Raw genomic sequence first — 27,483 nt, forward strand, 5'->3', positions numbered from 1 at the left:
TTCATTTTTCATTTGGAGGGGGCTGTTGCACCAAACAGTAGAGGCCTGTCCCCAGGACTGCTCATAGATCAGAGCTGAAGTTGTGTTTTCAGAGTCATGAAACCTTCACTGTCTGACAGTAGCACACTTTCCAGAATGGCTCCCTTCTGGACCTGACCCTTCTCAGGAAGGCCATAAGCTACCTATATGGCTGTGCTTGTGGAGCTACCCTGTGGGATCAACTTCATGTGAAACACCAAAACAGAGAAACTCCCCTTCCCAAAATGCAATCTTCTAATGATGAAAAACTGTGATAAAAAGCTTTCAATGGGCTTTGTTCCATTTGTTGGATTTATAGAAGCAATAGCAGCCTTAAAACATCTGCCAAAACATTCTACTTTTCAGTTTTGATTATCTGTCTGCTAGTTTGAGGTTAGCTTTAACTATACAGATGCAAGAAGTGAGAAAGCCATTCAGCTTAGATTTATTCTTAAGAAGTACCGGCTGTCTAAAACAAGGCTATAAAATGTAGGCTCCCTGTCTGGTTTGTTGTATGGTTGCATGGCTTTGTGCTATTAATTGCAACCTGGCTAACAGGTGCTTGCCAATGTCTTAACGTTCTCACCATAAGAAAGCATTATATTTCCATCTGGATATGACACTGTCAAAGAACTTAAGACGAGCACAGAGCGGAAGCCCGCTACAGCATGACAAGTTGAATCACTGCTTACTAACAAGAATATGCCCTTTTCTCATCTCTGATAGACCCAGAGGGAAGGGGAAAGCAGCTAACATAATTTTTACTGTATTAACTCCTCTTGGTCAGATGTCCATGAGCTGGTCCCACCAGGGACAGTTTTCCTTCCAGTTCCCTTGACTCACCCAGCAATGGTGGCAGACGTTGTTTTAAACAAACTCACAGCACTGAGTGACCCCTACCAAGAAAAGTACTTATGCACACACTTGCACATATATGCGAAGTCCCAGACTATATACTTAAATTAACCACGGGCTCAGTCTTGCTGTGCAGCATCAGACCATTGCTATGAAGGACTTGCCCCACTCTGTCTGGAAGAGTCGTCCTATCGGCTTCTTTACCTTTTCATCTCCTCCCTGTCATCAATGGTGAACATCTCTCTCCAGTCTTTTCCTTTAAGCTCTCCGTTTCTCTTTTCTTCCCATCTTGCCTTCTGTGTAACTGCCCAATTCTATTACCTCACACTGTTAACTATTTGTGAAGCTGGGTGCATGTGAAGTGCTGTATGTGAAGTGCTCTATGAAGCTGTTATGCAAAACATAAAGCCCCAACCTGAATGCATTTGCAGCTTGCTGGACTGCCTGCTGCCCCCTGAAGTTACAACGATTTGATCACAAGGCTTTCTGTTCTCTGAGGTGTTTGCAAAAGTATTCATAGCTCTCGAGTCCAGAAGATGAAAAGAGAAAGGATTCTAACAGGTACCTGCAGTGCCCAGCACCTGGACTACTTGAGCTCATTATCCAAAAGCAACAAAACCAGCTGATTCATGGGAAGCAAATGATAACACGTTACTGGGGTGCACAAATAGCTCAGAGACATGTTGGTGCCTAATTGTGGTGATGTAGAGATGTACAAAAAAACCGAGACAACAATTGCTTTAGAGAAGAGTTTGACCCTTGTTAGTCATAAGGGGTTTTAAAATCCCAACATATGCCTCAAGGCCTTTGACAATCAGACCCAAAGTGCATACTTGAGATCTTGTCAAAAAATGACACAGCCAATTCTTGTGAGCAAGTCTCCTGGCACAGACAACACTTTGCCTATGTAAATCAGTAGACAAATCATTGTGTTTTGCCTGCAAAATGAGAGAGTTCTGACTATTCACCTGTTTAGAGGTTCAGATCAAATTCTCTACTGGAGCACATGTGCTACACAACCTCTTTAAACCTCGCTGCAAAGTCATACTTGAAAGGCAAAGAAGCATTCACTGTATCTTCAATATTAACTTATTTTTCCAAGAGGAAAACAAATTCTGGCTCATAGCAGTTACCTAGATGAAAAAAAGAAAACCCCTACAACCTCTTTTCTTCCCTTTTCCTAACCAATTTATCTACCTCACATCAAGAGTGATCTTAAAGAACATTCCTGGCATATTTTGTGTAAAAAAAAAAAAAAAGAGTAATAATCGTGACTTTTTAAAGTGCTTACTAGACTGTTCTGTGTATTTGACTATTTTCTTTCACCACTTAGTCCAGCCTTCTATGGGAGTACATCATACCCTTTAATTAAACGTTCTTGAGTATTTGGATTTTATCTCACACATATACCACACCCTGCTTGTAAAAATTCCATCTCAGCCAGCCAAAGTGCTTGACTTTTCCAAAGATGAGTTATTAATTAGGGTATCTACAGACCATACATTTATAACCTGGTGCCATCCGTCCCCGGGGAGCCTAAACTTTTATCTGCCAGATTACTTACTTGTAGCTGAAACAGAGCCATTGCTGGCTGGAATGTAACCCCTATCTTGTGCAACTCCTCACCATCGCTCTCAAAATGAAGAATGAGAGGTACAAATAGAGGACCTTTTTAAGGATGTAAATCCTCTGAATTAAATTCACCTCACTTAAAATATGGCTGTAGCTATCCAACTCCATGAGTTTCCTAAAGTCCTGATTCACTTCATCCTGCTTCATTCAGAGAAATCCTCACCCTAGTCAGAGGATTTCCAAACAGAGAGGTGCCAGAAAGATGCTTAGAGACATGATGATTTTGCTCTCCAAAGGGGTCGCAGGTTTCACCCTCACCTGGCAGGGCATGCAGCTTCTTAACACCCTATGATATCTGGAGCACCAGCCCCATTCTGACTCAGAGGCGGGAGTATCCTGGTCTGAAATCACCAAAGGCAACAACAACTCACAAAATACTTCTCCAAGCCAAGGGGTAAAAGCTGGTGCCAGCTGTGAGCTCACCAGCACCGCTCCCTGGCACCACTTGCTTGCCAATCTTCTGCAGCATTTTTAGCTCGCTAGGTGTGCCAGCTCATCCCACTCTCAACGGGAGTGAGCAATGGGTTTAGCAATCAAGACCAGCAATGGCTTGGGGCCGCCATGGCAGCCAAACACCCAAAGAGGCAACGGCAAAATGAGAGAGAGAGGAATATTATGTTACCAGGCTTCTCACCCCTCACAGGCAACTTGAAGTGCTCAAAACCGTATTGTTCCTAAGTGCATAAGGGAGAGCACAGCCATCCCACAGAAGAAAATCCATAGGAAATTCTGCTGGCATGAAATACTCCTGGGAGGCAGCCTGCAGGAGCCTCCAGTGAGCAAGCCCCATGCAGATGATGGAAAGATTATAAGGAGCGAGTGGCACCTTCCAGCACCGAGGTGGAGCAAGACTCTGCTGCTGCAGGCAGCTGCCAGTACCTACAGGTTTGTCACTTCCACGGGTCAGCATAAGCCCCTCCAGTAGCCTGCTACACTCAGCACTGCCTGCCCTTTCCCAGGGTCAGGTTTGGAAGAGGAGAGGAATCTTACACACGAGTGGCATTCAGCATGTGCCTGCATCCCAGTGCAAAGCTCTTCAGCTTCCCATGTGTCCCTCTCCAGCTCCAGAGGAAAGTCACCAGCCTGGAGGAGCTGCTAGAGCCAAGGAAAAAATTAGCCTCCAGCCCTGGACTTATGTCACACCCACAAGAAACTCCTGCCCTCCTACACCGCTGCTCTCCTCATCCAGCATGCTTTGATTCTCAGACCTTCCACCTCCTACCAGAGGAGATGAAGGAGCAGCAAAGAAGCTAATGTTGCCTGGAACAAGAAGATAAACAGACTCCAGCTGCAGAGAAGGCAACCTCCTGGCAATTTTGCTGGAGAACCGTGCCATGAGCGGAGTATGATTTTTGGATTACTTCTCCTCTGCCTTAGCATGCCCTACAGATATGTGGAGGTATCAGCGTAAGAAAACCTCCTGGCTTAGGAAGCAGGATGCTGTAAGACAGGGTTCGAAATGGAGAAGGGAGGAAGGGACCTGTTCTTCATTCTCCTCTTGTTGAGGGTAAAAGGTTTTAACAAGCTCTCCCAAAGCAATGACATAGGAAAGAACTGACTGTCCACATGGGGCAAAAAAATAACACAACACAAAAGGGTAGCAAAAGAGGTCAGAGCAGTTTTATGACAGGTTTCCCTGAGTCAACACAACTGAAAACACTGAGAAATATTAGGGAGAAAAGCTTGAGCCAGAATCTCTCACCTGAAAACACTCAGATAGCATCCGAGCTTACACCTGGGTGTGAACTTTGAAGCTTGGGCTTCTTTCTGTCACACAGTAGACTGAATCAAACATTACTTAAACACCTGCAACATCTGGAAATATGTTGGTTCAGAGGTGCACTTTACAGCTCTTGTCAGCCACTGATTCATAAGAAGTTACTCCTTAGATTTCCTCCTCCTCCTTTCATTTATTCATAAGTACTCTCAGTTTTTAAGTTCTTTATTTGTAAGCACTTACTACTTCTTTTATTAAAAGTATTTTTAAGTATGTTATTTCTTTTTGGAAGTACTTTTCGTCCATCTATCCATCCCTCCCTCCATCCATCTCTGGTCAAAGTCAGAAGATTTTAACTATTTCCTCAAATAGGTAACTCTGCCTGGGATGGCAATCTCACCATGGTGAAGCTTTTTCTGGCCCTTTATGTTTCTGTTCTTTAGTTCTTTTGCAAGAAAAGGATATTCAGGTTGTAATAAAAGGACTGAAAAATACATTAATCCTTATTAAACCGGTAGAGCCGATTGACAGGACTAGGACTGGCTGCTTCCTCTCCTTTCCCTTCATGCCCTTCCGCAGTTTCCTCTCCTCTTTTCTGACACTTGTTTGTGTTTGGAAGCAGCACACTCAATCCCAACAGGGGATGAGAAGGGAAATGTCTGGACACATTTAGTCCAATTAAATGTTGGCATCACATTCAGTCTTTCCAAAAAGCACGTAGGAAACTTTAAACACCAGGCTGGTCACTGTGAATTAATGCATCCCCATTTACATTTCCTTGCATTTGCCACAAACTGAGTAGGTATGAACTGTCTGACACAGATCCCTCTTAAATATCATTCACAAAAGTTCTGCTAAAACCTTCAGTCTTTCAGCGGATGACTTCCATAATCCTATGTCACTGATGAGCTTTGGCAGAGCTGAAGAGAAAACTGTGTTTGCTGCTGACAACTCCCCTCACTTTCCTTTTTCAGCTGCTGCAGGAGCACACAAACTCTGCAGCAGCATTCCCTGCCCAGTGTCATCTCAGACTTGCATCGCTCCTTCAAATGACATGTTTGCTAACAGGGTTTTACAGCAAATAAACAAACACATGTGAGCCCTGCACATGTGACCTGTACATCATCTTGAGCCATCCAGATTTTCAACAAGCCCCTGCTCTTATGGGAAGAGTTGTGGCATAAGCCCAAGCAGCGCAAGCGGGGCAGCAGCACCTGCCTCCTTCCCACAGGCTGTGCCCTGACACCCATGGGTGCCATGGCATCCAGGCACTGATAAAACCTGCACTGTGCCGCACAGGGTGTCACCACCCTGACAAAAGGCACTGGAAGTTTAACTTCTAGGTTAGAAAGAAGTAGCCGAGGAGGGACAGGCACAGCTGGCTCTCTCCCGCTACATTTTTGTTTTAAACAACTAAATCTTGTTCTTCCCAGTCCTGAGAAAAGCCCTTTAAAAATGAATGAGACTAGTCATATAAATGAATTAAGGGTCAGTTTACAGCGTTATTAAATTAAAATGCTTTCTATACAGTAACTGAAGAGCTGAGTAGGATTCGTGAAACTAGATTCAGACCTCAGATGCTTTCCAGAGCGGCTGGAAGGGTTTACAGAACTAAACAGAAGAAAGTCAAAAAGCCTTGTTTCCCTCAGTATTCACTGCAACATCCAAACCAGCAACATACTTCCACATTACTGCTACAGCTCTGATTAGATCCAACTGCAAGTTAAGGACTAAATGTACTGAGGCACGTCCCCAGCTGATTTCAGTATAAACTGCATGTCTGGAATCTGACTGCACAGATAGGTCCACGGTCACTGCTTGCCAGCTGAACACTTGCTTAGTTGTACATGGACACAGCAGCAATCCGTGTACACCATATTCCCATTGCTAAGAGCAACTGGCTGCTCTTGCCTTGTTTTTAATAAAGGCTTGGTCCGTCCGGTTTTAAATATGCACCAAGGCACACACAGTAACCTCCGAGGACAGGAAAAATCTCCTTTCCAGTTTTGGAGAAGAAAGGGTGCTCACCACAGAGCGCTGAGATAAACAACCTGTGCTTCTCGTTACACGTTTTGGTACCTGCACAATAGGGTGGCCCCCTGCAGATGCCTTCACAGCCCCTCGACTGCCTTCTGTCTCATAATGAGCTCGGTGGTGGGATTTCGGCTGCACTTCAATACGCAGTTCATAAGGTCCTGAGTGAGATGGCAGCTGCCAATCAAGGGCAGGCAGGGATGGGCTACAAAAGAAAGGAAAACACATTAAAAACTAACATCAAGTACACTATCACAAACCACAAGCATCCAGCGCTAGTGCTCTGAAGACCATGTTTCACAGTTCATCCTTCACCATCTTACATTTAAGATTTCACCAATGTGTATAATGCCATGACATAAGTAATTTAGAAGGTAATGGTTATTTTATGAAGATTTATGGGTTGAACACATCTGATGGCCCAGATACTATCCAATTTGTAACCAAAATGGAAAAATGTTAAGACACAGCTTACAACTATCTTAATAAATTGATTTGTGAACCAAAAGGAAAAAGGTAGGCAGAAAAGATGCAGAGAATTTAAGGAACAGGACTTGTTGTGAAATTGAATGCCAAACCAGCTCTGGAGGAGTTCTGCTGTAATGAATCTAATGGATTTCAACAAATCTTCTCAGTTTACAGGGGGCGGGAAGAAGAAAAAAAGCTATTTCCCAGCTTCCTTTCCAACACAAAATACATCAGTCTCAAAGTGAAGCCGATCTCCTTCTGGTTCATGCACTACCAGGGAGGAAGCTCTGAAGTCAGAACTTGCTTACAAATCCTACTAACGATGATGCGCAAGCCTGAAGAAAATTCAGCTCATTCCTCCAGCCCGGTATTGACTCTGCAATTAACTGAAATATTAAGGACTCATTAACATCACACAAGCAAGCAGGCCTGACAGCATGCGATAGTGGGGAAGTGTCATTCTTAGAAACCCACTTTTAGTGTAAAACCACACCTGAAAACAGTCAGGAGAGCTCAGCTGTAAGAAACGCCAAGTTGATGCTTTGGGTTGAAAAAAGTGGAAAAAGGAACAAACAAGAAACAGTAGGTCTGAGACAAATTTATTGATCTTAAAATCGAAGCAAAAAGCTTCACAATGAAAAGACTGATTTTATGTCCAGTGCATGTTCCTTACTTTGGTGGATTCTTCTCACCAGGTGTCCTTCAAAAGCCTTTACAAGTAGTTAAATGGCACAACTGCAATGTGCTACCCTGCCCTCTTACATCAAACTTTATTATCTCTCCCATCAACCTGGAGAACACAATCAGCAAGATGAAAGTAAGGGTCTCTGACCCTTTCTTGTCACCACAACAGACCAGGGATACTGGCAGCATGCAGGTGAAGAAGCTAAAGAGTTAGTTAGTTCTCATCCAGGGTGTAAGGAGGCTGGCCACTGGGGATTTATTGGTTCTGCTCCTCACTGTATAGTGCTGGTGCAAGGACAGCCTAAGCAGTGTGAATCACGGCTGAAATGAGCTGGCTGGGAGGAAAAGGATGCACAAGAGCTTCAACGCTGGATGAATATATTACAAGCACATATTCAGCTGGAGAATTAGTACTTTATTTTAATATCCCAGTGATATTTTAATATCCCTGAGTAAAATCCTCAGGTATTACAGCTCTCATATTCCCCAAAGCATCCTTGCTATCTCTCACTACAGGACAGAGGTTTTAACCACTTGAACCAGAGGGGATTTTTGGTTTTGTTAAGTGCTTATCCAGCCCTTTATCACTGGTATATTTAACTCATATCTGCTAACTGCACGTGTGCATATACACTAATGCAACTTCAGGTGGTGCCCAGTTTCTCTACATTATCTTTCTTCACTGCTTATAAAGGTGAGCCATGTGATTTGAACACCTACAGACACACACTACGTGCATTACAGGGGTCAGCTTGAGCCACTAAGCCCCAGCCCTGCGTGAGGACCAGGACCATCCTCACTCCCTGGGCACTCCTTGCTACCCCAGCACAGCTTGCTGGTGAGCCACAGGCTCCAAACTTCCAACTACTCTGCTCTACGGCCCTCAGGGCATGGAGCGTCCTCAAAAATAACAGGGAAAGAGAAGAAAGCAGCCATACAGCTCCCAGCTCAGCCCAAATGCGAGCTCATCCAGAAGAAAGATGTTGTCTTTGTGAGGGCTCCCAGCTCCTGTGAACATCTGGATCCAGCAGGAGCCAGTGGGGCACTCTCTGCAGAGGCAAGACCCTGCCAGGGACAAATCCTGAATTTGGATGCAGTGCCCGTCAAGCATAGGAGCCCCAGCCTTTCCTAGAGGCAGGAACCTACATGTTTTGAGCTCCTCTGAACACCTTTCCCCCAAAATGGCCAGCACACACCCAAGGGCCAAGGAGAAGCTATTCCACACCTCGGCACAAGAAAGAGTGAAGGAATGGCCAAAAAAGCTACAGGCAACCAGTCTATAGCCACTATTCCTTGCGTAGCATGTTAGGTACACACACTCTAGTCTGAAAAAGTCAAAGAAAAAAAAAATCTGGATAAACCAAATTTGAGTAATGATAAATGACAAAGAGCAGAGCAAAACAGCTGTGTCTCTCCTGGTGATGATCAGCACACATTTTTAAACAGATGTTTCTGGTTTTAAGTAAATTTTCACTTGATGGATCTCTTTTTTTTTTTTTTTCCTGCAGACACAACATCTACCAGATTAGAAATTTTAAGAACTTAATTAAACAGGACAACTCTGACCAGCAGCAGGTAGCCCTCAAGTGAAGAGGGATTTTTTTTTTGAAGACACATGGAAGCAAGAAGTAGTTTCATAACTAATTATATCTCCTAAAAAAAAAAACAACAAACCAAGCCAAAACCAAAGCAGAATTCTTTCAAATCATCACCTGAAAATACCAGTATAACTGAGTTGTAAAATTCAGGTTCTTAAATAATGCCTGTAAATAAAAATACAGTTTGCTGTTAGCCTGCAATCTATCATCGAAATTCCAAAATACCACCTGCCCAATTATAAATTGACAATTAATGGCAGTTTTCCTGATAAAGGAAGCAGAGTGATGCATTTAACAGTGTCATGGGCTAGGGCTGTCAGAGCTATTTCCTATGTTAGGTTATCTTCATCGTGCACTTAATTTCCTGCAGCTAAACACGGTTAAAGGAAAAAATCACCAAGCAAATGGTGTAGTGGTCAAACCTGGTTGATGCAAATAAGCCTTATCAATTTGAAAATGCCCAAACTACCTCATCTAGCCAGAATCACACAGAGGGGAGGAGAGCTCCTCCACAGGGGTCAAGAAGAGAAATAAAAGGTCTTCACACAGTCTTCCTATCAAATATACATTGGTGTATTTCCCTCAGATCAAATTTTCCACCAACTGAAAACCTGCCCCATTCCTTTCAACACCATAATAAATCTAACTGCAGTCCTTCTAAATGCTGTAATGAGGGTTGGTTGTTTAAAGGTAGGTTCACAAAACCTGGTGTTAGGCTATAGGAAATTCGCTCAATGTAACTCCTCTGTCCTATGTAAATCAGATTACAAACCAGATGAATAGTGATTTATTTTGCATACACCAGATACACAATATGATTAAATCAAAAACAGATTATCCAGTCTGGCTGACTTCTGCTTTTAGCAGAAAGATTTATCAAGTTACCAAAAAAAAAAGAAAAAAAAAAAGAAAGAAAAAGAAAGATACTAAGCAGCACACTGGAATATAGACAAGGAGGAGCCAAAGCCAAACATTTCTACTACACTTTGCATAGGTGTTTGAGCCCCATTTTCAGGTGACTACTATGCATTTGGGAATTAAACTACCGTCACACTTTCTAAGCTACTAGATGCACAAGGCCACTTGAAAAAGAGATTTGCAAACATCTTTGTCCTTAACTAGGCTACTGCGCAAAAGGTGTCGGAACAACTGCCCATATCAAGCAGGGACTAACTCTGCTCACTGGCCAACTACCACAGCATGGGGTCATCTACCCCAGATAGCTGCCTGCTAGGAGCATAAGCCACTGCCTGGAAGAGCAGGATGGTTAAGTGTGCTTCAGCACCAAAAGTAAAGCAAGTGACTTAGGAGTGTGGCTGAGACTGGGTGCCCTGCACTAAACTTATTTTTTCTATGTGGGAGTGTTCCTTTAGAAACAAAAACACAAACTAGAGAAACCACAGGGCTGCTGAAACTTTTACCAGGCTGCTAGCTTGCCCCTGCTCCGACTGTGCACCAAATGCAAATAGAGTTGTAATTTATTATTTATTACCCATGTCTCACATCGGAGCAGATAGCTGCTAAAGATCCTTGTGTGGTTTCTGGAAGAGTAAGAAAACAACGATGATGCCTATATGACCACCAACTTGACAGCGGTCAGAAAAAAACAGACCTGCTTTGTATTTCACCTATGAGTTAATGTGGAGAGATTTTGCTCTCTTTTTTTCCTTTTTTCAATTTCCTGTATGACAATTGAGCAATCTGGCTGCGAGCTGTTAAAATAGATGCTGTGTCCCACCCTGGACTTGGCTGCGTTTTGCTGGCATGCCGAGCAAGTAGCTCCTCCGTGGAGTGCACGCAGCACACTGGAGTTCCTCACGCTGAAGTCTTGAAAACGGGAGTCGTCATCAAACTCCCAGATAATACTTAGCACCACTGTCCTGAAATTGCACATTCAGAGATCAATTTGCATGGGAAATATTGCATTTGTTAGCTTAGAGAGAGAACAAGGAACTACTGCTGCAGGAATGGAGATAACAAGCAGCTGGCATCGTGTCTCTGCGCGTTCTGAATTTAGAATCACACGGTGCTAAAACGAGCTGGTGAAGGAAGACCATTAATAAGATGCTCACAAGGGCGTACGAATGAACTGGAAAACAGGCAGGAGAAAGCGTGGGGAGGATTAAATCAATCAAACAAACAAACAAACAAATCAGTTTACTGACACAGGCTCCCAAGCAGTCTTCAGCCTTATGGTACAGCAACCTAACACAATCAAAAGCCACTGCTATGTGGTGGCAAACCGAACCTGTTGATGCATCTAAATATTCCCATCCAGCATAAATATATAGCAGGAGAGAGAAGGAGGTTAGAGGCACTGCAGGCTCTTCCTCCTCCACTCCCCGTGCCCCTCAATTAACACTAACAAGCCCCAGGAGATGGTCACTGACACACAGCCACAAGTCCCCATTTCACTGGGTCTTGCTCAGACAATCCTGCCTTTGCTTTGTCTGAGGAACTTCCTCTGGCTTGCCATAAACACGCAAGTTTGCCATGAATGCACAGGTCAGCAAATCCGGCACTGTTGAGCTGGTGACTCTCTCATCTTAAGATAGCTGGTGCCTTTTTCCACCTTCAGAAAACCCAGATTTCTGGAGAAACTAACTTCTCCCAAGTAAGGCTGTCCTCTGTCTCACAATCTGGAACAAAATATATATTTAATTAAAAAAAAAAAAAAAAAAAAGCATCAAGAGCATCAGAGCATCTGGAAAGTCCAGAAATCAAAAGAAAGAAGGAACAGATATGCCGCATTTTAAAATCACAATTTTTAAGGAAATCATATGTTTCAGGGCCTCAATGAACAATTTTTGCATGCTTGAGTTTAATACTGTCATAGTCACAAAAGTGGAATCCAGAAAATCCACAAAAAAATAAACCAGCCCATTGATGCAGGTAAAAGCCAAATGTACTTTTGCAATGGGTAGACAGGTATCCACCCATACATTCTCTGGGTGCAAACTACAGCCTCTATATGTAAAACTACATGACCCCTCGCCTGTGAGGTCAAGAACATACATGTGTATTTTTGAGGTTGAAGAAACTGCAGCTGAAGAAAATGTGGCTTCTGACGGTTTAAAAAACTTAAAGTATACAAGAATAAACAGTAGGGAGCTTTCATAAGCACCTGGAACTGGGCGTCTATTCCTGGAAGCTCCTTTTGGTGTGGTAGACCTCACACATGCCATTTGCCTGACCAACAAACCCAATCATTTCTCTTCCTCCTCCTCCCCAAAAAACTCTACATTTAATGTAAACTCAAGTGTTACAGGCAAACACACTTCTTGGATTAAACTGATGACACTTGAAATAACTACAGTGTGTTACTTTTCAATGAGTAAGGAAATGTCTCCAGGAAATTTCAGGTTGTATTTAGTCAAATACAGTGGCTAAAGAGGAAGTCATAAAAAATGTGCAAGATACTCAGAAAGCCTTCATTTTTGTGGGTGCCTATACTTTTTGTTGTAATATCAGATGATTTGGGACATGCTACTAAGTGGGTAAAAAAAAAAAAAGGGATTTCAGTTTTGGAAATCATCGCTAATCCTGCCCCCATACCAAGGGCAGAAGTCCTGTACTTCCATTTTATCTTTGACATTTTTGCCCATGGGAGATTCTGCATTACACAGCACTAAGGAGTGATGGAGAAGTATCACAGAAAGGAACACAACTGAGACAGCAAGAGCTTGAGAAACACAGAGCATTACCTGCTCATACAATAACTGCCTGGTAGAGTGCTTTTTTTTGAGCTATTTGCTACATTAACTGGAAAAGAGGGACCAAGATGGAAACTTCTTGCATTTGCATCTTGAGCGCAATGCATAAATACTGTAATTAAAAAAAAAAGACCTCAGAACTAAAAGCAAAGTGGAATTTCACAAAGCCATTGTTTGACTCTCTTCATAATGATTTACCTCCAGTAGTTTTTAAGGTAAACTTGTATATTTAGGTAACCCATTTTGGTCTGGAAATGTACGACTGCCATCACTACGCCAGGGGTTGTTCCAAACTTCCCCTGGAAATCTCTGCTTGGTCTCTAAATATTTTCTACATCCAAAGATTTGGCGCAAGGCCATGAGCAAAGCACCAAAGACAAATCCCCAGCAACCCTGGGTTACCCTGTGCAGCCTCAGCCTCAGCTGCGGTGTCAGGTTCTACCTTCCCACCTTGTCTTGCAATCCTCAGCACCCGTGTGACAAGTCCCATGCAGGAATAGAGTCACTTGTTCATAGCCCTTGAAGGGGATGTGTGAGCCCAAACCTGCTGCAAGGAGCCCACAGCCTGGGGACCAGGCTGAGCCTCTGAGCTCACAATCCTCATAAGCAACCAAGAGAAGCATGAGGCACAGAAATGCTGTGTTTCTGTTAAAGCAGGCATTATCATACTTTTGTTAGTACATATATAATATGTCATTATATATACTCTTTTCCTTCCTCTGGGACTTGAAAAGCCTAAAGCAGATTGTGCTTTAATTACAATAAATGAAAAACATCATCAATTTTAGAAACAACACAAAAAGGTAGTTTCCCCTTTAGGGTGATGCCTGCTATGAAACCCCAGGAAGGGAGACAGCACGCAGTCGACGGTCTGCCTGAGCCTCCTCCCTCCTGCCCCCAAAGAGATGGGAATGCAAGAGAGGGAGGGAAAGGTTTTAGTGATTTTCCAAGGCACGCTGGCTTTTGATGAAAATTGTACCGCGTATTCAGGAAGAGACAGAGGAGGTAATCAAATCTGGTTATCTCAAAATCATTATGAGCGAGTAGATTTTGGAGCCCGAGTTGTTTGCTGGAACCCACCCCCTAGCCCGCGTGTTTGAAATAGAACAGATGTGTAACATAACAGGAAAAAAAATCCAGCTCTGTTGTGACAAATTCTTAACCAATTTTTTTGGAAAGATTTAAAATAACAGTTTCTGTTGCGTAGGCTGTGATCCTGTTGACGTCCGTGCTCGTTTGCCCAGCACTTTCAATATACATAAAACGAGAGGTATTTTTGGTGGAAGGAAGCACGGTCAGTGTATCTGATTGGTAAAATAACTTAAAATCACGTTTCGACAGTTACTTCCAACTGCCCCAGAGCACGAGTTAATGAGATCACATGGAAACATATTGTGAACCAGGAAACATATTTTATACAAGACCAAAACAGTGGAAAAAAATGTTAAATACACAACGTAGTGGGGCTCCATTCTGTACGCTTCACCTTTCTTGTTTGTGTTAGCGCACAGGCATGCCGGGTGCCTCCTGACAGACTGCAGCAGAGTGCCTATGGGCCACTCGCTGCAATGGAAAGATAAAAGCCTGTTTGGTCAAACTCTCCTATTATTGCCCTTGAAGTCTTCAGCAAAAAGCAACCCCCGTGAGACTCAAAAGCCAACAGCTGGCCTCTCCGATGAATGCGGGCTACTCGGCACTTCTGTGGGAGAACATAAAAGGCTTTTTAAGGATTCAGGAAGGCTCTGACGGATTTGTCTGATGTTAAAAGTCTCTATCCCAGCTCCTAAAGGTATCAAGCGCTTACCTCTGGATGGCTTGGCCAGACCCAAAGGGGTTGCTACACTTCCCAGCACTGAACTGAATTGAGTCAGGGCCCCGCAGCCCTTGACTTGGGTTGACTTGGGCAATGCAGGAAGGAGGAGGAGGAGATGATGAGGAAGGGGACCACAGGACTACATGGTGTGACGTGAAGGGCCGTGCACCCCTCAATCTCAGTTTTGGGAGATGGCACATGGCAGAGAGGTGCTGGCTGGAGAAAAGTCAGACTGGCAAGTTGAGAGCCAGGGAATGTTACCAATAATTAAAACATTTCAGCTATGTTCCCTCTTATTCCATTTTCAGAAAGACAGCTTTGCTGTCAAAAGTAAGAAGCCAAGTTTACTTTTGGGGTGGAAGAGGAGAAGGGGTGGCCATTGCAGCCAGGGACTGGGAACTTTTGGAAAGCCAAACTCCTTTCCTGCACCATATGCTTCTGTGTATACAGCCTTCAGGAGACTTCAAATAAAGACTATAACTGAGACTCAAAGTAAAAGCAATGATGCAACTCAAATTCTGGCTATTCTGTGGTGCTTCCTATCAACAATCCTCTTGTGATAAATCTATGTGACCAGTATATTGAGTATTATCAGATGACAAATAAGGTTTTCTTTTTTAAACATAAAAAATGGTGGGGAACAGGGGGGGGAAAAATCACTGTCCAACACAGACAGGAAAAGAAGGCTGATGAGCAGCTTTTAGATGAAGTGAAGCAAAACCTGAAGTAATGCACAAAAGAACCATATTACTATTTGGTTTGTATTCACTATCTATAAAGCATAAGTGTCAAAGACCCTCTAACAGCCGCAACAATGAAACCATCTCCTTCTTCTGCAAGAAAAACATACTAAGATATGATGAACTATTCAAGTAAACCCCCAGGTTTGATGGCACCGAAATGTCCTGCTGCTTGATGAGTTTCTGAATACCCCATCTCCAGACAGCCAGGACTGCAGCTTGTCTCCTGGGAAGCAGTTGCCAGTTATAACCCATGCACAGCCAGCTCCTAGAACAGCCTCTTTAATCCTTCAAGGCTTTACTCATGGTCACACCACATCAACAACAGAGGCAAAGTCACAATATATGGCTAAGTGGAATGAATTGATGGGCAGATTTGCCAGGAAGCAGAGACAGGAAGGGGAAGGAGATAAAAAATGAAGCATGCAATAAAGATACCATCAGGACTGCCCTCTAAGTCGAGGTTCCTTACCTCATGTAGGATGTCGGAGACAGAGACTTTGGTTTGGCCCACTGGTAGGGATGCTGCGGCACAGACAGGTACTGCTCACAGAAGTTTCCTTTCCTGATGTGCTGAAAGCTGGAGAAGTCTTCTGGTGACAAATCGGCAGTTGGCGATATGGTCCCGTGATCCTCGCCAGCTGGTTCAGTTTTAAGAGTCATGGACGGCGTGTGGTCGATGGCGGTCTTCCTCGACTTGATGGGAATCCCGTCATTCATGTCGATAGTGCTGTCGGTGGTGAGGGCGTTGATGGCGGCAACGATGGCAGAGCTGGTGTACTGGTTGGTGTTCCCCAGCCACGTCTCATCCGTGACGCTCACCCGTGGTGAGTTCTGCGGGGAAGGCGTTGGGGAGTGGTGCGGGGAGTAGGAGGTCTGCCGGCCATTGAGGCTGTACTTTCTCTTGTTGCAAGGGGACGGAGGCCTCGAGTTGCGAGCCCCCAGCCAGTTCTCCTCTGTGATGCTGGTTCTGGGAGATGTCGACGGAGAGTGCCTTGGAGAACTGAGCAAGGTGCAGGCCACCATGCTGCGCTGGTAGCCCTCCTCTGTGTCGGTGGTCTTCGGAGAGACACACGGGGACTGCCACGGAGAGGTCTGGGGTGAAGTGTATGGATACGAGTAGTTGGACTCATAGGAAGATGCTTCGGAGTTGCAGCTTCTGGAAGACAAGCTACTTGCTGGACTCAGGCAAGATGGGTCTCTGTATGCCTCAATGTTCGGTAAGTTCAAAGTGGCAGTGGAAGGTGACCGCTTGGCATTTGGGATGGCCTCCTCAACCTCATCGTGGAAAAACTGGTTGTTGTTATGGTGAAGTCCCATGTAAGAAGTGATCTCAATTCTAGGGCTCTCTAGCGCTGGAGCTCCATTAGGTCTGATGTTCGGTGGCAGGTAATAGTCAGAGGCCCCACTGTCCATGTGTCCTCCATATCCAGAAGGATGGTTTGTCGATGGGACAACGGAAATGACAGGATTTGATGTCTGAAGGCCATGACATGGAGTTGACAATGAGGAATGTGCCACATTTAGAGGCATGACAGCATTTACGTTTGAAGATGTGTAATTATAGTGTTCTGGAAAAAAACAAACGAACAAGAATGATACAAGGTGCTGCACAAATGCAGTCACTTAGTAACCAGCTGTATACTTAGTATATCCAGCTGGAAAGGAGCGACATGGTACAACACAAAAAACCACAGCTCTCCTTAACAATCCAGCCCACAGGCATGCCATGCTAGGCGAGAAGCTACAGACTAGCTTCTTTGAAAATAGCACTAATTGAACCATACAAGACAAGCATCTTGGGAGGATGCACATGGACTGAGTTTGTCTCAAGGACACTCTTCTTATGTGAAACTTCACAGCAAAAAACTGAGTCTTCTAACAACATTGCTTCAGCATTCAGAGACAGCAATGCTGCCCAGGAGATGTGCTTTTATGTAAGTGAGCCTAATTCTCTCCCTGAAAAGTTGGAATACGCAAAAATGACAGGACAAAAAACAAAAGTGGAGGCAGACTAAAGCAAAAATCATGATCAACTGCATTTTGTTACAAAAATTATACAAACCAAAATTTCCATTACAGTAAGTTTCCAACTGGTTCCAGTTAACTAGGATTTTGGAACAAGACGGATCTATTGACCTGCTCTGGTTTCTGGGACCACTTATCCTCTAGCCCAATTGGCAGAGGCCAGGTGAAGGATAAACAAGGATGTCTCACTACTCCATGACAGCCGCAGTTCCACTGAAATTGCTGGTTATTGAGCACACCACATTGAATGCTGCCAGCAGTGCGCTCTTGGCCAGTGGTCTAACCATTTAACAGCTGCAGGTATACAAAAGCAATAGCAGAGCTGCACAGCCAGCGTGGAAAACCTGGAAGGTGACAGATCACATCACAGACTTGTGCTGATGGGCCCCTTGACCCAGCACAGGGGAACAACCCCACCTTAGCATGCCTCCACCCGTTGCGCTGCGGGGACCAGCATCTCAAAGCTGACCTTCGCCGCCTTGCCTCACTGCTGGCCTGCTGAAGGGACTCCTTCAGCTCTGCTCACCCTCCAGAGGGCTGCATATGTGTCTCTCTGCTATCTGGACACATCAGTGGGCTGCATCCAGGGCAATGTGTCCCTGGTGCTGTGAGCAGTGATGAGATCAGGAGTCATCCTACCCATGCTTTCTGATAGATGGAGGCTCTGCATTACCAGCACATGAGCCTGAGGCCCTAATCATAAAATCATAGAACGGTTTGGGGTGGAGGGAACCTTAATGATGATCCAGTTCCAAACCACTGCCATGGGCAAGGACACCTTCCACTAGACCAGGTTGCTCCAAGCCCCATCCAACCTGTCCTTGAACACTGCCAGGGATGGGGCAGCCACAGCTTCTCTGGGCAACCTGTGCCAAGGGCCTCACCACCCTCATGATGAAGATTTCTTTTTTTTCAAATGTCAGTACCTCTTGCCCTACTGGGCAAAGAGAGCAAAACCTTTCTATCAGGGACAACAGCCGCTGAACTTCTGAGTATTGGTAATGCTGTTCTGCAGGTTCCTCTCAGCAGGATAGAAATGCACCCAATTCCAGCCCCAAGCTGTGCTTGCGGCACATCAGTCTTCCCTGAAGGTGTATCACAGCAGTGGCACTTTTCCTGGAGGACAGAGGTAAACTCTTTGTTCCCCCTAGCCACAGCCAGGCGAATTGTCCTCTTCCCTCCCAGGAGGCAAGTACCCTTGGCAGTCACCCTTGCCCACCTTCCCTAGGGAGATAAGGAAAAGCTGTGGTAATTACTGCATCTGTTATTCCCAATGGGTGCTACAAATGCAAACGAGCCTCTGAGCTGGCACCGCCAGCGCAGCCGGCTATTCTCTTTCTTTTGTTTATCAGCTCAGCCCTCTCTGGTGTCATCCTCCAGCGATGCCTTTCTCGCTGGCAAGGACTCCAAGGCAAACGGTACTTAGAAAAAATTAATGTGCTGTCGCAGCTCCACAGCAACTCTGCAATGTTCCAGCTGATGTATGTCATGTCAGGTAACAGTCAGGAACGATGAGCAACACCACCTTTTGAACTCACTCTATAGTCTGCCTTCAGAGACGAGCCGTTTACTGAAGAAGGGTCATTAAATTACACCAGAGTGTGCCAAAAATAAAACTGGATTATTCAAAACATGCTGCAGCTTCACACTCTATTCCAACACCATGGCAGGCAGGAACTATGGAGAAAGAGGTGATACTCTGACAAGGATAATCCGACTGCAGTGGTCACAGCAAAACGCAGATCTGCCTGGAGGATCAGAGTCCCCCTCCTTCCAAAATTAGCCCCCTTTCATTGCTGCCCTGCCACATGGCCACATCGCTCAGTGTCACTACAATCACCACCACTTAATTCCCTTTCAATCTTCATGGAAACAAAACCCCAAAGTGGTACAACAGTTGTAAGACCTCCTCAGTTGTAGAAATTAGCTCAGAGAAAGGGTCTGAGCATCACCTTAAAGGCAGCTTCAACCCCTTCTCTGCTTCCTCCAGCTCTAGAGGAAGATGATGTCCTTGGCACCATACTGCTGCTTGGCCAGGCTCTTCTTCCACAGATGCACCATGGACCCTTCCATAGCCTGCTGGCCTGGTGTGTAGGAGATGGCACTGGTGACATGGCACAGCTGGGTGCCGCCTCCAGCCTGTCCCCACTGTGGAGCCAGGCGCCTCTGGCAGAGGACCACAGGCTCTGCAAGCTGCCCAGGCTCTGTGCCCATCAGGTAGGCTTTGCCAACAGGTGCAACAACAGCATCTGCTGACTGCAGCACCGGTGTCTTTAGATCTTTTATTAAAAATAAATAGGGATAATTATTACCTGTGTGAAAAGTTCTGTGAACCCAGCAGTTCTCTTAAAATCTAATGCATGACTCGGGTGAAATTCAAACACTGAATTCTGCTGGAGATGTGCAGCCCAGGCTGCACAGGCAGTATAAAGGATTAAGACCAGCCTTCGGAATCCAATTTGAAAAAATCAAACTAAATTAAAAGACAGCCTCAAGTGCTCCAAGCAACGAGTCTGCCTGATGCACATGTTAAGGAACAGCCTCTTTTAGAACTATTATGCACAAAAAGTCAACTTTTAAAGGGCCAAGAAAAATACCATGTGATACAGCTTCTCACACAAGAGTACTCAACGTTGAAGAAGTGAGATCCAAAGCCCTGAAAATGTATTTAGGCATCCTGAATTTTCAGGTAGCGTGCAAAAAGTATGCCCACCAAATACAAAAGCCCCAAAGCCAGAACTAGGAACAAGACCGAGTCCTTGGTGTGTGAGCTAAAAACCACCAGCTACAATTTCTGAGAAACACATTCCTCTTCAAAATTTCCAGATTTACAAAAGTAATCCGATGCACATTCATGGTCAGCACTGTTACACGCTGATCTTCTCCTCAGCAGGGTGAATGAGACACGTAGAAATAAAATGCCTATCTTGAGGGATGAGAGATGGAGGTGGCTACAAAGGCATGAAACTGCCTCAACAGAATGCAGCTGTGTAAGGAATTTCAACAGCGCTATTAGGGACAAAAGGATGTAACGCTTTAACATGGAGTTGCTGTCATGACCGTGATCCATAGAGGCCCCCAGAACCCGTGCACTTATTACTTACTACCAAGACACTGTCAGCAATGTATTTTGTTATCTTGAGCCAAACCCCACTATCAGATAGACCAGTGCAGGTCTGCAACAGTTCTGTTCCAACAAACCCCCTTACTTACATTAAGTATAACTAGGACAAGAAATTGGACGCCTTGATTTGTGAGCACCTCTTCACGTATTACATTTCACTTTGGGACAACATGAAAAATTCACACTCACTCCCTCCCTCCCCTCGCTGATTTCACAGAGCAAAGGTTTTACTCCTTTCTATCATTAAAGGCTGATCCTGCAAGGCACGGGGCACCATCAGCTTTTATTTACATTCTTTAAATAGGAATGCTGAACACCTGCAGCTCAGAAGGGCTTCAGAAAAAGGGAGGGCTACTTTACAGTTTTAAAGATGAAGCCCCATCCAGGTCTGTTTAAATTCATGCTTTCAAAGCTGCCTGATGGAGTTCGGTACTTTTCTCACTAGGATTTTGACACTTAATTTGCTCAGGCTCTTCCACTTTCCAGGTGTCTATAATCACCAGGACACACCTGAGAAGATTGGTGTGAAACTCTTAAAACCGCATTTTTCTAAAACCCGTGAAGCTCCTAACATCTATTTGGACACTGACAACGTTATCAGAGATCTGGGCAATCGGGGAGCATTTCCAAGGGGGGGCACTACACCTTCACCTGCATCCTGGCAGGCTGTGGTATGCTAGCAAGGACTTGGGAATCTGCTTCAGTTTAGTCAAAGGATAAAGCACAGACACAGGGAGAGCCTTACTCTGAGGCTGTGTTAAATCACATACTTGCATGAGTGCTTTTTATGGTGATCTCTGATGCCATAGCACTCAACCTCGTGCCAGGAAACAACTTTCTCTGTGTGTCAATTCCAGACTTCTTGTGCCTCATTCCCCCACCTTAAGTACTCTTAAAGTCATAAAAAAGAGAGAGAAAAAAAAAAAAAAAAAAAAAAAAAGAAGGCAGCCGGGATGAGACACCAGAGTTGGAAACCGTCTGACTCGTGAAAAATCCAGGCCCGTTATTTTTATTTATGGATGACCTTCAAGCTAAACCCTGCGCCTAACTAGCTCCAGCTCCCGGGGGAAAAGGGAGGGGTGGGGAGATGTGGCGTTTGAACCGGCCCATCTCAGTAACGGGCTCGACCCAGAACCCCCTGTTCACCCTCCAGGGACTCGGGGGGCGGTGAGAGCGGGGCGAGGTGGTAGCCTCCTGCAAGTGTCGGGCAGCCGGCCGGGGGAGGGGAGGGGGGGGATGGCCGTGCGGGCGGGCAACGCGGCGGTTCGAGTGCTCAAACAATCCCCAAGTTTCACAAATCAGGCACCGGCTGCCTCTGGAGTTGTTCTCTCTTGAAGGCTCGCCCGGGTGCTGCCAGGGCACAGCGGCGGACAGTGCCGGCCGCCGAAGCACTGTTTCACTCCCTGCCGCCGCGGTTCCGCTAGTCGCTTCCCAGCGCGGCGTAGACGAGAAGCGCCGACCGGGACTGGGCCGACCCCCCCGGGTGGGACTGCCAGCTCTTCCGCCCCGGCCGGGGGGATAACATACCCCGTCCCGAACCGCAGGAAATTCCTCCGCCAGCCCTCCCGGAGGCGCCCCGGCTCCCCCGCCGCGACCCACCTCCGCTGCTACCCTCATCGCTGTGCTTGAACTCGAAGAGGAAATCGAAGTCAAACTCTTGCTCGGCCTCCACGCCCGTCATGGCTCCCGCCGCTCGCCGCGATCCCCGCCACACTCTGGCACTCAGGCAGCGGCGCAGCCCCCGGCCCGCCCCGTCGGGTCCGCCCCGTCGTGCCCGGACACCTGCTGCCGGCGGGCCGGGCCGAGCTTCCCCTCGGCGGCAGCGGGCTGCCAAGCCCCGGCAAGGCGCAGGACGGCGGCCGCTGCGGGCGGTAACGTGACCCCGGCCCCGACGGCCGGCCTATCTCGCTGCCGCCGCCGCCTCTGATCCGCCCTCCCTGCTGCTGTTGATGTTTCCGGGTCGATGCAAACAACCGCGGTGCCCGGCCCCCCCGCCACCCGCACTTTCCCGTTCGGCTCTGCCCCTACAGCGCAGCCTGCGTGCTGCGGGGAGCACCTCTCAGACGGCGGGGAACTACCAGAGGCGACCCCGGACCACCGGCTCTCCGGGGTGGAGATGAGAAGGCTGGGAGGAGTCGGGCAGTTGGACTTCACCTGCTCCCCCCAGGTGGTAACCAACTGCAGCAGGTGCCGAGCTCCCGGTAAAAGGAGCGGGGCAGGAGCGGCTCTTTACACCTTCGGCCGGAGGACTTCGAGAGTGAAAGGGAGGGGAGCGGCTCTGCCCGCCCGTGCGGGACACCGGCTTGTCCCCCCTCTTCGTTGAGGAAGCTGTTAAGGCTTCCTCCGGGGCTCCCCACCGCGCCGCGTCTGCGAGCCAGGAGGCTTCGCTTTCATTTATTTATTATTTATTTTATTTAGTTGCAGCACCCACTAGTGCCAGCTGCTATAAAAAGCGCATTAAAGTGGGACTCGTTACCGGCTGCCTCCGTGCGCCGGGGAGCGAAAGGTGCTTGCTCCGAGACCGCACACCGAGGACGGGGGGGGGGTTCCAAAGGACCGTGCGGACAGTGACATGCGACGGGGCTGGCACCGTGCTCCCCTGGCCCCCTGCCTGTCCCACTTTTACGGGTTAAAAGTCAATTAGGGAAAACTAAATCGGTCTCTGTTTTTGTTCAGAAATGCACTTCTGACAGATTTGAAAGTCTTTGCCAGGTAAAGGGCCTCCCCTCCTAGACCTTGAGCTCCCTGAGCTTCAGGCCGTATTTCAAAAGGAATATTTTTTTTCTAAGCGTTTGGTTATGGAAACGGTATTCCCTTATAAACTCAGGGAATACCATTTTCCAGGCGCATGGCTGAAATCTCCGTTACAAAGTGCCAGGAAAACACATTTTTTTTCCATCAGAGCCCGTTATGCTTTCCTCCCCCCTCCCTCCACCCCGCCGGGACGAGCCGCGCTGCAGTCTCGCCTCCCGCAGGAGCCGGCAGGCACCGGCAGCGCCCGGGACTGACGGGGCACCCCCGGGTCACGCAGGACCGCTCGACTTCGAGGTGCTACCCCGGCGGGGCCCGGGTCTGCTTTGCGGCGGCGGTGAGGCAACCGTGGGGCTGCCCTCCGTCCCCCCGCTAGCAGCCGCTTCCCCGACGTGTCGGCGCGGAGTCACCGTAGTGTACGAAACGCCTTGGCAGCAGTGAAACCCCTCCGCATGCGACTGCCGGGGCCCTGCCCTCACAGAGAGGCCGAGCATCCCGCTTCACCCGCATCCCCTGCCCCGACGGCGGGAGCTGCTGCGCCTCCCGCTGCCTGCCCTGGCCTACTGGAGGGACAGCCGCCTCGCCGCTGGCTTACCCCCCGGCCACCTCTCCGTGCTGGACTGCTCTCTGCTCCCCATCTCCTGCTGGGGCTCCCCAGAGGGGAGATGAGAAGCTTCCCGGTACTCGCTGCTCTTGCTCCTTTGCCTCTCCTGCGTCTGGTACCTGCTAGAGGGTTGAATTGTCCAAACTATTTACGGACAGCTTGATTTGCCAGGGCTATAAATGTTAGTGCTGTCAATGAAATATTTCGACTGGCATCCTTCCCTTGGAGACAGAGGAAAGATGTACTACGGAAAGGCAAAACCGAAGTGATGCCACATGTGAGGATGGAATAACAACGTCCCGCCAGTTAATAAGCCAGTTTAGAACTGGGAGAGTGCCATTAAACTAGGGAAAGCGAAATGAATGGGGTGGGGAGGAAGGGGATGTATCCCAACAGGGCCATCCCCCTGCCTCCAGGTGCCGTTGTGCCACCCACTGACAGACCCACCAGCCAGACCCGCGGTTAACCTGAGTTGCCCGGATCTCCTGGTCTCCACGCAGGTCCAACGAGAGACCCAGCGGCCGGGCTGTTCTAGCTGCAACCCTGCAGCCTGAAGGAGTATTTAACTTGAATGCGGTATTCTCAGAGGCAAAGGATTCCACCCCTCGCTATGACCCACAGATGAAACCGGGGTCCTCCCACCGGGACACTTTGCAGGAATGTCTTCCCAGGCTCAGCCAGCTATGGAGTATTTTCTTTGATTGTCGTAGTTTGGAAATCAAGGGGCACCTTAATCTGCAGGCAGCAATCCTGACTTGCAGGGCTCCCCTACGTGTTTCCTGGATTGGGTCACACTTTCTGGCTGGCCTAATTTTTTTAGTCCTTTACAAAATACATCAGCAGGGAAGAGAACTAGCGACGAGGGCTAGCGACATTTTAACACGGGCATCAGAAATGGCACAGAAATAAAGGGGGGGGGGGGGTATCCCTCCGCTTTTGACAGGAGGCTCCAGCACTCTTTACGTGTCAGTTGCCTCTGGGTGTAATTTTTACAAGTTAGGGGATTCAGTGCCCTTGAAGACCAGAACTCTGGAAACGCCGTGCGTGCAGCCCTTGGAAGTCCAAGCGTGCAAAAGGCACGCAAGCCAATGCTATTAAATAAAACGTAATTAACTTCCATCCCAAAAGGCGCTCGCATGCTCCAAAAGCGGAGCCGCACTCACAGCCACGCTCGTAGCTTTTGCATTGGCAGGGTCCTGTCAACTGAAATGAACCCCTGGAATGAAAACATCTGTGTTAAAAGATGGGCCCTGAGCGCCCGTCCTGCTTCCCGGGGACAAACCCATAGAAGGGAGCCCCTTTGTTCCACGCGGCGGAATAAACACTGCGGACATGGACGGGACCCTCTGGCCCACTTCTCCACACCTTCCTCTTTCCGCGCTGTGTGGGCTCGCTGTGCCCTGCCCGAGGCCGGCAGGCCATGGTAGCCCCAGTGTTGTCCCAAAACTCGCTCTACATCACCAGCAGCAGCAGCAGCAAAGCGGCGGTACCACCAGATCGGAAGGAAACTTGGGACCCCGGGAGCAGCCGGGGGAGTGGCGAGGGGGGGAAGAGGAAAGCAGGGGGTGCCCCCCCCCGTCCTGCATCGGGGGCCGGGAGCTGCCCCGCAGCTGAAGCGGCGGCGCGGAGGTGATGCGGGGCAGCTGCCTGCGGGGTCCCGCTTCCGGAGCGCGGTGCTGCCTGAAGGCGCGGGCATGGAAAGAGAAGAGCTAAAGTTTCGCCGGTGGGCACAGCCGTGCTGGGAAACGATGCTCCAGGGACAGAAATATGTCCCGACTGGCACAGGAGAGACTGAAGCCGGTCCCGGCTCCAAAGGCCAAACGCTGCCCCTGGCAGGACCAAGCTCAGTCCGGAATCCACTAAAACGCTTCCCAAGTCCCTCGCCCGCGTCCTTCTTTCTCTCTCTAAACTTTGCCGCTGTGTTTTCAGAGCACTTTTCGCAGCAGGATTACTATGGGTCATCGAAAAAAGTGGCGACAGGCAGCCAGGGTGGCGGAGCAAGCATTCCTCCGGTCCCTCAGGGGTGCGGGGGACCCGGGGCGGCGGAGCCCCGCAGCCGACCGTGGCGTGCCCGACTGTTTCGGTGCGCTGGGGAGGGCCGGCCGCTGGTACAGCGCCTAGGACTGCCCGGGACCCGTTTTTTTTAGTAGGCTCCCTCATTTCCCAAGAGCCAGGGATGGCTGCAGTTACAGGGTGTATTCTGATCTCCCCCAAAATCAAACCGGGGCTGCGAAGGGAATCCCCGAGCCGGCTCCCAGCGATTTCCCCTGACCGGACCCCAGGCTCCCTCGTAGCCCCGAGCTGGCGGCGAGGAGCGATGCCACACCGCTGCCGCGCTGCCCCGCTGGGCCGGGACGGGCTGGTACCGGGAAATCTATCGGGAGCGGGCCCAGGCCCGGCGGGAGCCGTCCGGGAGCGGTGGCGCTGCCGAGGCGGCACCGTGCGAGAGGCGAAGGAGACACCTATTGGCAACCGGCCGCCAGCAAACCTCCGGCCGCCGCGGGGAAACACCGGGGGACACCGCCGCCCGCCCGCCCGCCACCCGCCCGCAGCGCCGCCCGTTACCTTCCTCCGCTGCCTTCATGGTGCTGCCGAGCTGGCGGGCTCCGCGCTGCGGGGCAGCCGCCTGCCTCTCTCTCTCGCTGCCTGGGTCCCGCGACGACGGCGCGGAGGCAGCCGGCGGGGCAGCGCTTGGCATCCACCCGGCGGGGCAGCGGAACCCCGGCGCCGCGTCCCGGGCCGCTGCCGGCCCCTCGCCGCCTTGCCCCGCACCCGCGCCCCCCCGCCCTCCTTCACGCCCCGGGGACCGGTGCCGCGCCGCCCCCGGCGTGGTAGCCGCGCCCGCGGAGGCACAGGAGCTCGCCGCCGCCGCCGCCCCCCCGGGCCCGGGGCATGGAGAGGAGGGCGGGTGTGCGTGGGGACTTCGGAGGCACTGCCCGCTCCGCTGCGGCGGGACGGGGCGGCGAGAGCTACCCGCCCGCCGGGTGCCGCAGGCGGGGGACGGGGGTGAGGGAGTGTGCGGAGCGGGGAAGTCTCGCTCTGACGCAGGGCTGCGCGCCCGGCGCCGCCTTTTTAAAGCTGGAAAACACCCCCCCACCTCCCTTCCCCTCCCGGCCCCTCTCCCCGCCCCTGCCCCGTGATGTCAGCTGGGCCCCGGCCCCGCCGCCGGCTGCCGGCCAGCGGTAGGCGGGCACCGGCGGGCACCGACGGGCCCCGGACGCCGCGCCACCCTGCTCTCCTTGGGGACACGGAGGCCGCCCGGCCCCCGGCCCGCCCAGCGCCGGCCCCACCGCTGCCTGCGGGGTCCCCGCAGCCCGCGGGAGCCGGGTGCCCTCCTGCGGGGGAGCGGGTGGCGCGCCGGGGTCGCAAAGTGAAGGAGGGGATGGAGGGGAGACGGGGGAGAGAGGGACGCAGGCAGGGAGGGAAGGAGGGAAAAAAAAAGGAAAAGCGAGGCAGCCTCGCATGCTGAAATCATTATGTAAAAAATCGCAGGCTTCCCCCGCTGTGGAAATTTGGAAAAGAGCATCAACTGGCAGGCGAGAGAAAGGAAAATCCCATTCTGCTAAATTACTAACAGACCCGGTGGACTCGGTTGCAGTCGCTCCAGATTTATTATTATTGTTTTATTTATTATTATTCTGTAAATATCTCAGCAACCCACTTGTATCTCATCACTTCGTAGCGGGGAAAGGAGAGATTTCCAA

General features: G+C 48.9%; 1 protein-coding gene across 6 annotated transcripts in view; it reads right to left on the reverse strand.

The window, feature by feature from the left end:
* NFATC1 (nuclear factor of activated T cells 1) overlaps positions 1-26,812 on the reverse strand; it is a 116,633-nt gene extending 89,821 nt beyond the window's left edge. For 4 of the 6 annotated variants that reach the window (XM_057424232.1, XM_057424228.1, XM_057424226.1 and 1 more), the window contains exons 1-3: positions 26,345-26,812; positions 15,745-16,843; positions 6,302-6,461 (exon numbers count right to left, since the gene is read on the reverse strand). In XM_057424232.1, the coding sequence (XP_057280215.1) occupies positions 6,302-6,461; positions 15,745-16,843; positions 26,345-26,477 (1,392 nt within the window). In that variant the 5' untranslated portion in view covers positions 26,478-26,812. Of the gene's footprint in view, positions 1-6,301; positions 6,462-15,744; positions 16,844-20,513; positions 20,642-22,023; positions 22,290-26,344 lie in introns of those variants that run through there. The other 2 variants (XM_057424227.1, XM_057424229.1) reach the window with 2 other exon arrangements.
* Positions 26,813-27,483: the final 671 nt, after the last annotated feature.

Source organism: Pezoporus wallicus, unplaced genomic scaffold (genome assembly GCF_028554395.1).
Source record: "Pezoporus wallicus isolate ANWC-B61680 ecotype Strahan unplaced genomic scaffold, APGP_CSIRO_Pwel_v1 contig_5485, whole genome shotgun sequence".
In the NCBI taxonomy this organism is placed as follows: Eukaryota; Metazoa; Chordata; class Aves; order Psittaciformes; family Psittacidae; genus Pezoporus; species Pezoporus wallicus.